Raw genomic sequence first — 13,549 nt, 5'->3', positions numbered from 1 at the left:
AACCACTTCTTTAAACCCAGGAGCTTCTTTTGCATATTCTGGAACAGATTGTTTCCAGATCCTAATGGAAGTATTCTGGCACTACTTTTTCTAAGCTGCTTTCAAAATTGATTTATTCCAGTTGAGTTTATTTCACAGTCAGACTCATTCTTGTGCTCTGAATTGTGGTTTGTATCATGGTATTTGTTTTTTCTTTCCCAAAGACAAGTTGAGTGGGTTTAAATAGATCCTAACTTTGTTATTTTTAAAGGAGTTAACAGCAAAAGGTTATGTTTATCAGATAATCAATGCCATAAAGTTGGTATTACTTGCAGTGTTTCCTAGGATAGAGCATGAAAGTAAATAAAGGAACCAAAATGTTAATATTCTCTGTCTTTCTACAAAAAAAGAATGTTCCTGTACACTCATTAGATTCTCTTTTATAGAAGCCACTATAATTCAGTTAAAATAAGTATAATTTTAACCTTTTGTTAAACATTCCAAACTTTGAAATCTGGAATTACAGAATGTTTTGTGAAACAAACAGCGAACAAGCAAAGGAAAAGGCATTAACTCCTGGGTATTTTAAAATAGTGTTCCTTCCCCCCCTTACTCAGCCTTTCTGTAAATCATTTTAACATCGTGAGGATATTTGTTTTTATAGGTTTGGGACAATTTAACTATCTTGGGAACCCTTGATAGGTTCCTCAGAGATGTCTGAGGGGTTGCTGGTGAGTTCCACCCCCGTTTGGGTTTCTCAGGAGTCGAACGCTCTTGGAAAGGACATTTGGGAGTAAATGGACTTTTCCTTTTGTTTTTAGCCCTTTGTTATTTATGACATGAACTCTTTAATGATGGGAGAAGACCAGATCAAGTGCAAGCACGTGTCCCCCCTGCAGGAGGAGAACAAGGAGGTGGCCATCCGCATCTTCCAGCGCTGCCAGTTCCGCTCCGTGGAGGCCGTGCAGGAGATCACGGAATTCGCCAAGAACATTCCGGGCTTCGTCAATCTTGACCTGAACGACCAAGTAACTCTCCTGAAATACGGGGTCCATGAGATCATATATACTCTGCTGGCTTCTCTGATGAATAAGGATGGGGTTCTTATATCTGATGGACAAGGATTCATGACACGGGAGTTCCTGAAGAGCCTGAGAAAACCTTTTTGTGACTTTATGGAGCCCAAGTTTGAGTTTGCTGTGAAGTTCAATGCACTGGAATTAGACGACAGTGACCTGGCAATATTTATAGCTGTCATTATCCTAAGTGGAGGTAAGTGCTCTCTTATTTATGTGAGATTTTATAGGACAGAATTGGCACTTTTATCTCCTGTGCAAACAGCCAAGTGCTCAGCACTGCAGGGTGGGAGTGAGTGCATTTACACAGAGGTTTTTTAGTCATTTTCAAATTTCTTTTTGTTGTTTGCCCTTTATTCAGTTTCAGACAGAAACTGAAAATGGAAATGACCCGCTATTAGTGATGGAGCTGGAAATGCCTGCTGACTCATCAGCTCATTTAGGCTGAAAACAAAATCAGGGCTATCTCCTGGAAAACAGGAAGGGTGGAATTTCACTGGCAGGAGCTAAAATTCTGTGTGAGATTTTTTTAAACCTGCAATTAGGTTGTGTGGCTTGCTAATTGAACACAAATAGCTTTGAGTCCAGAACAATTCCAAAGGACAGGGGGTATTGGGCTTACAGGGTTATGGTGCTTCCCATTGTTCTTTCATTCATGCAAGGTTTTGTTTGCCTTTTAAAAGGAGGGGGAAACGCATTTCTCAGGAAAATGATGGTCCCCTAATGCCTGGGAAAACCAGGCATGGTGTGTCTGTTCAGATTCCCTCAGCTGCTCTGTTTGTGTTATCTTCATGCATCACTCTTTGAGCCAAGCATGAATCTGAAAGCCCAGGTATCACACTGCACACATCCAACACTTCACTGAAAAAACACCGAATTTCAGCTTTTCTGCAGACAGCCACTGTGTTCTCCCTTCTCCTGAGGTGATGTCGCTGTTCTGTTTTGTGAATTAGTGACGGCTACCAGGATTTATTTCCCTTGCACACCTTCAGACATAGATTCCAGGCACGTTGAAGCTCTGTTACTTTGGCCAACACTCCCAAGGCAGTGATGTTGCACAAATAAAATCTTGCCCTCCTGATTTGTGTGTATTTTGGCCCAACATGGAGCTGCACATATCCATGGCAGGAATGTGCTGAATGCTCTGGATTCGGCTCCTCCGCAGAGCAACGCCGAGTATTTCGTTATTAAATCCCATTTCAGCAATCAAACACAACCACATGCTCTGGTTCTAAACACAGCCCTGCTGCTGGGAGGGCACTGGCAGGCAGAGCTGCATTTAAAATCACCTCCAGTTCCTCCTGGCACCGTTTTTCATTCAGGAAAAATGGGGGATCACAATGTGGTTTATCCCGCTAATTCCGCTTCCAACAAGAACAGCTCCCAGAAATTTCCTTGTGCAAACCTTGGGCACCATGATCTCTGAGGACTCTGCAGTAATTCAGGGAAGGAAAACACCTTGCTGGTATATTTTTGGTTGGCTTTGATGGGAGAGGAGAAATGGCACAAGGCTATCGGGGCACTGCACAAAACATGCCAATATTTCGCATTTTTAGTATAATGAAATGTGACAGATGAGAAAAAGACCTCTCAAAATTCACTCCTAACTGCAAAAGGGGAACTTGCTCTCTGCAAAGCCCTGTCTTTAGCAGTGTTTGATTTACTCCAGAGGAAATAGGAATGATGTAACCAGTCTCACATTTTAGATTGCAGGAGGACAGTGATTCACATACAATAATTAACTGTGTTGAAGCAGATTTATCAGCATGTCTCTTTTTTTTCAAGAATAATTTGTAAACAGAGATCTGTAAAGAACTAATGGATTTGAATCAAGTAACTGTGTAGCAAAACTCTGAAGCAAATCCATAGAGAGATATAAATCCATGTAAATATAAATCAGTCCTTTCTAGGAAGATCATTTAATTGCTTGATAACAAAGATCTCCCTATCTTTTTTCAGAACTGGTTTTTTTTTTTTTTTTCCAAAAAAGCATGATAGCTGCTTGAAAAAAAAAGAGTTTATGTTTTGAAAACAATTCAGCTTTGTTGCCAATTAGAGAAAGCTTTTATCATGGAATTTACAGCCAGATATGATATCCAGTGAACTGGATGCATTCTGTGGGACTAAAATATCTTATGCGATAGAAAACTGAGTCCTATTTCTCAGCTGTCTCAGATGTTTCTGTAAGAGCTATACCCTTGCAAAATTGTATTTCTGCAAGAACTATTTGAATATAGCAGGGTGATTTCACTGAAAACAGGATTTCAAAACCAGAGTACCTCGAGGGCTTGACTTGCTGCAGGAATCCTGCAACGCTCAAGGCCCTTCATGAAGTCCTGTGTACAACTATCTTTAACAGAAAACCAGTCTCTGGAACCCAAAAAGATCCCAGCCAGAGGATTCCAAGGAATGGATCTGTCATTACCTAGTGAAATGATGCTAATTCTGCTGGCTCCAGGGGGGCTGGCTCTTGTGCAGCTCTACAGAGAGGAGGAGAAGGGAAAGGGGAGGATAATTCCAGCTGGAACATTACACATAGGAAGCTTTTCATTGGGAAGTGTTTGGAATTTGCCACAAATCCTATAAAACTGTTCAGCCTTTTGATAACCAAACAGCTGCTTTTGCACGTTATCTAAAAAGGCAAAAAGCCCAAGTCACAGCCCTGAGAAGCTGACAAATTAACTGTAATAGCAGCAGATGGAAAGTACTCCCACTCCCACAGTTGATTTTACTGTTCCTGAGCTGCTCAGTGCAGCCTCTCTCTGTCTCAGCGGTTCCAAATGTTTCTCTGAACTCATTTCTCAAGAGCTGCTCTCACTCTTGGTGCTACAACACAACGTAAGTGGCAAACAAAGTCTTGTATTCCGAATTTAATGCTGGTGAGACAGAGAGACCGTGTGTGAGCGTAGGATATCACCTTGTTTGTACAACAGCAGTGCTTTTTGCCATCAACAGCAGCACCAACCTCTCATTGCAACATCCTCTGGCTGTGGTAACCTTAAGAGACACACTTTGGTTAAATGAGATTTGGAAAGCTTTTTTTAGGAGATATTCTTCCTCTGTGCTGCTGAGACACGTCCTCAGTCAGTAGTGAGTGCTCTGTACACATGACAAAGAACTTGAGGCATCTTTAAAAATATCACATCCACCTGAGCTGAAAATGAACTCTGTCACAAGAAGGTTTAAGGAGAACAAGTTGGATGGCTCTGTTAGGGCAGGACAGATAATACCCCAAGCCTTGTTGGGACAATTCACATGTATGAACTGAGCAAACTCGCTCTAGCAGGTTGGTGTCAAAGAAAAAGCTTGAAAGGGAATTTTGTACCATGTTTGCATGCATGGACACAAAGCTTTGTGTGTTATCTTCTGCAGTGTTTGGATACAGGAAGGTTTGGACACAGGAATATTTGGATACAGCAGTGTTTGGGGCAGGGTGTCCCTGTAAAGACCCACACTCTGACAGTCCACGTGCAGTCAAATGGGTATTTAAACCCAAAGATGTTTCTAAAGTCACTTTTTCAGTTTTCTCTGGGTTTTTTACCCTAAATTTTAAGCCACAAGTCCCTGCTCCTGATTTAAACACCATATTCAATAATTTTGCTGCATTCTGAGGTCAGCAAAATTTGAAATTTTATCGCTGACTGTTACCAACAAGTGATTCCTATTTCACTGCCACACAAATCCTGCACTTTCTTAGAACAAAGAAATGCTTTGCAGTCAGAGCAAGAACTGCAGATCATCACTGGAGGCATTGAACCAAAATCCTGGTGACAACAATACATGTGACAGTCTCAGAAGACAAACCTCAAACTGCTGAGTCACATCTGCCTCAGCAAAGGGAAAAAGAAGCAGCACGTGTGTTCACTCAGCCAGATCTTTGCCCGTTTTTCCATGCTGAGATTTTAGAATGTGCATTTAAATGCAAAATGCACTTAGTCAAAGCTATTAAAATGTAAAGACTTGCAGGTGGCAATTTCATATGTGAGGAACAGGTAAAACATTGTAATTATTTTTAGGGACATGAAAGAGGCATCCAAATAAGTAAGTAAATAAACAACTATTCTCCCCTGAGACAGTATAGAATATCAATTTACACAAAGTAGTACTGCTGGCACTCAAAACTGGGGTTATTGGCCTTTCACAGTCACTCTGAACATCTTCTGACTTGGAACAGTTTCCTGCAGAGTATTCAGACCAATTGAAGCAGCCATAGGACAGTGAATGAAAACATAAAGAAAACGTGAATAAAGACCCATAATAAATGAAAGGGCACCATGGTGCTCTCCTGGCATAGTCCTCATGGGTGAAGGGCAGGCTGGAGATAGCAGGGGAAAAAGCTACACTTCAAACCACAATCTGGTGTATCAAGGAGGATTAAAAGCAGCATCCAAATCCCTCTGAGCTCTCTCTCAGTTTATCATGCCAACTCTTTGGCCCCGTGTCACCCATTTTCATTGTGTCATAAGAGAGCCGTGCCACAGCTCCTGGGTTTTGTCCTTCACTTCCCTCACCAGTTCCCTTTGCAGTTTGCTCTGGCAGCTTTCCAGCAGCACTTAGGACTGCCAGCCCCCCAAAAGGCTTCCCCCACAGTGTCCCATGCAGTTCCACACTCCCACTCCCGTGTTTTCTCGTTCCCTATTGCAATGGTTCTCGAGGCTCACTGTTCATCATTCCCCTTGCCCGTTTTTCTGCAAGGCACATCCCTCTGCAGCTCCTTACTGCACCAAACACACCTTTTGGTACAAAACCAAATTGGTCTGGAGCATGTATATTTAAGAGCTTTTTTAGCAGCTTGAGATGTACCATAATAGCTGGATGTTTAAGCTTTTGCCTCTTATTTCCTTTTTTCCTGATTTAGATAAGTTTCTTGGAACAGAAACAGCATTTTCCTCTGCAAAAAGATTTTTACTGAGAAAGTATAGCAAACTGTCAACACCCAAAAAACACTGCCCATATCCTGAAGTTTCTCATTCATGAAAAATCTCTCTTGCCTTCAATGGGAATTTTCCTTCCTCTTGAATTGGCTTATTTAAAAATAACATCTGATGATCTCTTTGGCTTTTGTCAGAGTCATCTTCTCTGCCTCTGGTTCCATTGGGTCATTAGAAAACCATCACAATGGGGTTTTCAAAGGGGTTTCAGAGTTTTAGCCCCTGCAGTCTCACTGACCTTCAGTTGACCTCGGGCATCCGAATTCAGGGGGTTCCTGATAAGTTCCAGACTCAGTGGAGTTTCCTCCTGGACTCTGAAGCACAATATTCGAATGGGGATTCACTCCTGAAAAACTCACACCCCAAAAAATTCCCACCACAGAGGAGCAGGGGGCAAATGGAGATGAATCTCAGAGGAAATCTCAAGGCCATGTCTTTGTGCTTTCTGGTTTTTTCTATCCCTGCACACTGAGTCATGCCCAGCTAGCTCAGAGTTCAGCTGCAACACGCAAGGAAAATTTAAAGCTATCGCAACCCCAAAGCTTTAGCAGCTTTGAAGGGCTGAAATTTGGGAAGTGTCAGAAAGATGTCAGCTCGATTCTGCAGCACAGGCAATGCATTCAGGTGATCGAAAAATAAATACTTAACATTTATCAAAAATTCTTTAAGTAGCTGAAAAAAATTGCTCAAAAATATTGCCAAAGGAAATGAATAAAAAGGAACGTTTTGTTACATTTACTCCCAGACTTTCTGAACCAGATTTTATGGGGTTATCCATTGGATGGGAAAAATGAGTGATCTTTGCAAGACAAGCACATTGGCAAACAAATATCCAGGTTCATATTCAAAATTACCATTATTCCTGTCTCTGAAAAGCTCTGCCCAGACCTCACCTCTTGGAGAATTGAGTATCCTTTCCTGATCAGTGACCTTTGTTTTCATGGCTTGTGTGTACTCATTTGTTTTCCTGCCAGCTTTGCCTTTTAGTTTACACTGCAATTTTTTTCCCCCGTGAAGTAAAACCCTGGTGTATTTATAAAGAGCTTTGTTTTCTCTCAGCCTTTTTTCCAGTGTGCAGCACGAGTCCAGCTGAGTTAGTAGAACTCTATGCACAGAAAGGTTACCAAGATCACAGGAAATAACAGCTTATTTTTTCAGTTTTTAATGGAGATCAACCTCTTGTCCTTGCTGAAATGGAATTATTGCCTTAGGGAAGTGATTTAAGGCTTGCAATAAGCACCGCTTTTTATTGATCAACCAATGAAATTAATTTCATAGCTACACAGCAAATGTTATTTACATTGTTCACTCTTTCCATTATGATGTTTGGGATGCATGAGCCAGTATTAAGCATTTTAGCAGTAACAGATTCATGGTGGTCACTGTCATATGTGAGGATTTAACAAAGTGCACCAGCTTTCATTGCTTAGACATTCAACATTGCATTAACTTTCAGTGCTGGAGAATCAAATAATTTATTACCTCAAGTTAGAAACCAAATGTTACGAATTCTGCTAATAACTGCAGCCACTTAAGGATGTATTTGGGGACAGGCAGAGCTAACAGAACAGCTATTATGACGAGGATAATAATGGCTAAAACAGAAAGATTTTGCTTCTTGCTGAAGAAGAAGCTGTGCCAAAGCTGCTGCTGGGCTCTGGCAGTGCGAGGAGCTGAGTGTGGCTGGAAACATCCCCCAGCCTCCTCCATGTCCTGTGGCATGAGCCCAGGAGAGGCATTTTCTGCACAAGCCACAGCCACTGGTCTCCACTGCCATCAGTGGCTGTGCCTGAGCTCATGGGCTGATGCAAAGCTATCCTGAAACTTCCTCATAGCAGCTGCAGCTTGGGCGTGGGGAAGAACAGAGCCTGTGATTTTTAAATCTCCCAGGTTAGCACGGCTGCAGAAGTTGAGTTTATGCCTTTTTTATTTGAATTTTGATGGGTTCAAATCCACCTTAGGAGGAAACATTTTTAGTGGTAGCAAGGACATGCAAATCCATCAGAGTATCTGTCCATTTTCCAGAAGTGAATTACCTGATACTGATTGGTTCTCCCCCGACTATCTCACTCTTTTTTCCCCACACACTCCCGGTTTACTGTGGAAAATCCACTGTAGTGGAGTACAAACCTGTTTCTGGATCAGCACCACTTGAACTGCTTCCAAGACTCTAAAACCCCTTTGAGCAGACCCCAGTGAAATCTTACAGACTCCTGGTGGTCAAACAGCTCCCAGGAAATGCCATCTGTAAAGGCTGCATTTGCTAAGAAATGTGTAAGAAATTAACGCATGAGCTCGGTGTGATGATGATGCTCATGGACTCCCAACTCTTTTCTTCCCCAGACCGCCCAGGGTTGTTAAATGTGAAGCCCATTGAAGACATTCAGGACAACCTGTTGCAAGCCCTGGAGCTGCAGCTGAAGCTGAACCACCCCGAGTCCTCGCAGCTGTTTGCAAAGCTGCTGCAGAAAATGACGGACCTCAGGCAGATCGTCACGGAGCACGTGCAGCTCCTGCAGATCATCAAGAAAACCGAGACAGACATGAGCCTCCATCCGCTCCTACAAGAGATCTACAAGGACTTGTATTAATGAGCAGAGCAGTTCTTAATCCCCTGACATAATGTATGTTCTTCAGATTGCACTATTTCTTTGAGGGAAAACTTTGCATACCTAAGAGATTACTGTGAAACAGCATTTAAAAAGAGAGAGCTTAGTATAGTAGATCTATTTTATGCATATTGTTTATAAAGACACATTTACAATTTACTTTTAATATTAAAAATATCTATATCATGAAATTGTTGGCAGTATTTTCAGAATTAATTTTTTAACTATGTTATTTCCTAAAATTGCTTGTCCAAGTATGATCGATGCTTCACTCGAGTTGGTTAAGCATGCAGTTAAATTTTCAACTAAATAAAAACCTTTCTCCTTGAACATTTCCAGGGAAATGTTTGAAGTATTACGTTCGATTTTGTGCTCCCAAGGCAGCAGCAAAATAAAATTCAGTCACAGATCAGTGTAACTTCCCAGGGGAGTTTCAAAGGCCAAAGGGAGGAGTGGCAGGTCTGACAATATTCGTGCCTTCCATAATGAGATTTGACACTGGCTGAGCTCTGTAAAGGGCGCTTGGTGTAAGGAAAAATTAGCCCACTCATTTGCAGGCAAACCCAAAAATTAGATGCCATTTCAAGAGCTAATTAAGGAAGGGATATGCACTGCTCAGCGCTCTTAGGAAACAGAGTCTTTTTGATTCCTCTGCTCATGCAAGTTTGAGACAGGTGGAGCAGCAGCTGCTCCCCAAGGCCTCCAATTCCCACCCCACAGCAGCCAGAGCTGAGCTGGAACAGGTTGGTACAAACCTCTTGGCCTGAGACCTTCCCAAATTATTTGATAAACTGCCGTTGAACAGCAGTCAAAGTATCATGGAAAATTGCAATGCCATGACAAATTAACCCCTAAACAAAAGCACAGTTTGGATTAATTCCTGTAAAGATAAAGCTGTGATGGAAACCCTGCACCCTTAGTTCGACTTGAGCTCTTGATATTCATCCCAAGGACACTGGGAGATGTTGCTGCTGTTGGGACTGCTGGTTTTCTTGCATGTGATGCCCTACAATGCCACCTAAGAGTTCCACAGGGAGCAGAGCACAGCACAGTGAGCAAGTTTTACAGAAGATAAATTTCCTAATACTGTCATTTTGGGGTATTCTTGGTACTGAGGTGAGAGGCCCTTGCATTCACATTTCCCCTGCCCACATCTGATAGTTTGTGAATGTGACCCCTGACAAAGTCAAGCAGGGGGGACCCACGCTTGTGGACCAGAAGAGGGAATACTGGGGAAAAAAAGCCACTACTCATAACTTATATATCGAGGTAAGGAGAGGTCCCCAGTTGAATATCCTTGGTTTCCTCTCCATATTCATATTTGATTTATGTAGCAAAAAATGTGCCTTAAACTTAGTGAAACGAGTGATACCTAAGCAAACCAAGAGGTAATGTGGGTGTGATAGGATCTTCAGGGAGTACAAACGGGCTTTGCTCCTAATGTAGACCTTAAAGTGAGACCTTGAAACTCTTAAGTCAATGCAAATTATGCAATAAAGAAGCTGAGAGAGGTAAATATTAAAATTAATCTTCCAGCTCATGCCTTCTACACCTGGAAACGTTTCCTAGTACTTGTTTCGGGTAACCTCTGGGCCTAAGGTCAGCCGTGAGCGCTATTCCCACCAGGAAGTTTGGGAAATTGGATCATTCAGCCTCCAGGTTTAAAGCCCACAGGTGGAATTGCACTGAGATGAAGTCACTGCGAGGCTGAAGAGAACAGCTTTGATCCTGCCAGGCTTGCAGTGAGATCACTTCAGGTAGCTCAGCAATGGTGGCCCTGCAGCAAACACAATATTGCAGTCAATGCTCGGCGTTGCACGTTTGCTGCACATTTCAGGGTGTTCCAGCTGAGCCCAGCACTGGCAGGAGTTACATGCACACTTTTATGGCTGTTACAATGCAAAAGAAAATATTCTCTCTCTGGTTTAAGTTGTTTTCCACCGCTCATTTGAAATGTTGCCACCCATCCCTTGGTGGGGGAATTATACAGAGCTCATCCTGTCCCGTAGCGGATGGAGCAGAGATGAGCTGGCACTGAGACGGACCCCAGCTCCAGCACCGAATTCCTGCAGTAGCAACACACAGCAAGAACCATTAATCTGAGCCTGCATTTCTTAGACAATCCAATTTCCCACTGGCTTCCCTAGAAATGGGAGTCCAGAAGTAGTTTCAAATGAAGAGGAATTCTAGGGCATGCCCTTACAGAAGTAATATTCAAAATTATTTTAAAATAAGTGGCAGAGATGCTCTGACAGGGAAATTGAGTGCTCAAAAAAAAATCTCTGTAACCCAGCAGCACATTAACCAAAGAGCTTCACTCCACTCCTGCAAGGGGTCATATTTTTGAAATTCAGCAGTGACAGTGTCTAAGCCACTCAGTCCAAAAATCCCTATATTTTGAGAGTGGCAATGGAATCATAATCATAACAGTTCTGCAGGAATGGGTGTTATCCTTTATGAGGATGAAGGGAATGGATGCCCAAAAGCCTACACTTCTCTTTCAACTGTATCAGCTGCTCTAATAAAATACCTTGTTCTCCTTACACCCTGTCTTCTCTCACATACTGATAGTTACTCACCATGTTTTCCTCAAGCCATGCAAAGTGTTAATTTTTTATGTGAGTCACTAATCACTGACATTTCTGATTCTAAGCGGTTACATCATGGTTAAGAAGTTTTGCCTGAAATACTTTTCTACAAGAATAGGTCTTAAGGGAAAAATGTTCATTTAATGGACAATTGCTGTGTACTAATTTAGAACAAATGACTGTTATGAGGATATGAAAACATTTTCTCAAAAAATAGCATTTTCTCTTGTGAATTATATTCAGAATTTTGATCTAATTGTAAATACTTTCTGTTTCTATGGGACTTTATTTATTAAAAACAAAAACTTGCTAATGGGAGTTCATAAGTAGGTTGTCATACTTTCAGACTCTCTGGAGTTTTGGGTAGAATGGGCTACGCCATAAATGAACAATTTGGGTTTTGATCTTCAGTGCTACTAAAAGCATTTAACAACTCAAAAATAGAAGCAGTCAGCTGGTACATGGCTGCCTTTGAAGAGCTTCATTTTGCTGGTGTTATACTGTTCCTTAGTCATCTGTGCACTACATCATCACATCCTCGGGGATGATGTGGGATCCTGGAGATTCCCACAGGCTTTGAAACTTCTGGGCTGTTCCTCTGTCTTGTATTTCACACTGATTTGCTTTTTCTGTAGAAAGACTGGAGGTAAATTGAGTCCAGAGAAAGTCATTTTGTGTCCCTGCACACATCCAGCCCATTTCCCTCGCCCTGTCAGGCATCAGAACGTTCCTTGTAGGAGCTCAAAGGTCCCTGTTCAACAGGAAAAATTACCTTCTTCACACAAAGAACACTGGTGACCGTTTCTCCAGCAAATATTGCTGTGAGGGCCTGGACTGAAAATTGAGAGGAGAGGAAAACATTTCCAGCATCCCCTCTGTTGTGGCAAAGGCAGTCCAGACCATTTTAGCCACGGTTTCCATAACAGCGAGGAAAACCCGTTTGTCCCCCTGGTGCAGGTGATTAACCACCCTTCAGCACTCCCTAACAGAACCTTTCCCCAGCACAGCCAGCCCTCAGCACCCCAAAACACGGCAAAATGGGAAATGGACTTCCCAAGAGCTGCTGTCCCACCTTGTGTGACTGAGCCCCTTCCCTCAGCACACACACCACGGGTTCCAATCACTGTGGGGACAGATAAGCCCGAGGGGATCAGGATTTAGTATTTGATTTGCAACTATAAACTCTGTCTTGAGGTTGAGTACGTTCTAATGGGACTTTTTTCCTTTTAAAGAAGATGTAATATCCCTTAAATGGATGCAACATCAACTTTGTAAACACGAGCAATACAAAGCTGCAGCTAGAGATTTATAGGAGGAGGAAAACAAAAACCCCAGCAAACACCTCCTGGATCAGCAGCTCAGGCACACACCTGTCAAACAGTTCAGGTTCTCAATTCAAGCACTGGAAAAAAACATATGTCTCATCATAAATCCCATTCCAATTGTCCTGTCTGAGAACCAGTGGTTAAAAATCAGCTGCACAGGGGTGGATCCGACCCCACGGATACCAGCAACGTACCTCCATTCTTCTCAGCACTACCTAGCCCTGGAAATGATGACTGTAGGAAAAACAGTTCCTGAGCTTCTGCATTTTCATTCTGGTACTCAGGGTATGGATAGGAAATTCGGCAGCACATCTTCACTGGCTTGAGGTAAACACTCAGCAGGCAACGACTGAGCCAGCTAAGGAAGAAAGGAGGAAATGATTCTGCAGCTCTGGGTGCAATATGAGAGTGTTAGATGTGTGTGTGTGCAGGATCTCACAGGGTTTTACCTTTATTCTTTCTAAGAGCCTCATGGGCTGGGTGTTTGCAAGAGGCTTGAGTGTAACAAAGCCAGCAAACAGCATCTATAAATTGATTGCTCCCAAAATAGGAAAGGTTTGATCAGTTCACAGTCTCTTCCACTGCATCTCTTTATTGCTTAGTGTGACAAATACTGAAGTATTGCAAGTCTGTAGCTTGGCTAGATCGTAGCAGGAATTCTCTGGGCAAGTCTTGCTCTAGGCAAGCATTAGTCAAGCCAGTAACTCTTAGATTTGGGGGGTTAAATGCTTCAGGACTTCTTTTAAATGTGGCATTAATTCGCTTCGATAGGTTTTTGCAAATGGCTGAGATCAGTTCCCAACCCTCAAATGGGACGAGTTTCTAATTAGGGTTTTGCTAACTGAACATGGCTCTCAGCCCTGCTTTAGGAAAGGGTAAAGCCAAAAAACAGCTTTAGCTGCAAGTGAAAATAGCCCTTCTGTTTAGACACATACTGGTTAAGGGCTTTCTTTTTAATTATTAAGCTTCCTTCTTGTGTTGGAAATGGGGAGCATTTTCATAACAGCATTGGCCAAGAGGAATATCCATTGCTCATTATGT

General features: G+C 42.3%; 1 protein-coding gene across 2 annotated transcripts in view; it reads left to right on the top strand.

Moving 5' to 3' along the window:
* The window catches only part of PPARG (peroxisome proliferator activated receptor gamma), a 51,190-nt gene extending 42,265 nt beyond the window's left edge, over positions 1 to 8,925 (top strand). For both annotated transcript variants that reach the window (XM_069027587.1, XM_069027586.1), the window contains exons 6-7: positions 801 to 1,251; positions 8,330 to 8,925. In XM_069027587.1, coding sequence (XP_068883688.1) covers positions 801 to 1,251; positions 8,330 to 8,577 — 699 coding nt within the window. In that variant the 3' untranslated portion in view covers positions 8,578 to 8,925. The remainder of the gene's footprint in view (positions 1 to 800; positions 1,252 to 8,329) is intronic.
* The last annotated feature ends 4,624 nt before the right edge of the window (positions 8,926 to 13,549 follow it).

The sequence above is a fragment of the Aphelocoma coerulescens genome, chromosome 12 (assembly GCF_041296385.1).
Source record: "Aphelocoma coerulescens isolate FSJ_1873_10779 chromosome 12, UR_Acoe_1.0, whole genome shotgun sequence".
In the NCBI taxonomy this organism is placed as follows: domain Eukaryota; kingdom Metazoa; phylum Chordata; class Aves; order Passeriformes; family Corvidae; genus Aphelocoma; species Aphelocoma coerulescens.
This window is presented reverse-complemented; position numbering and strand designations above follow the sequence as displayed.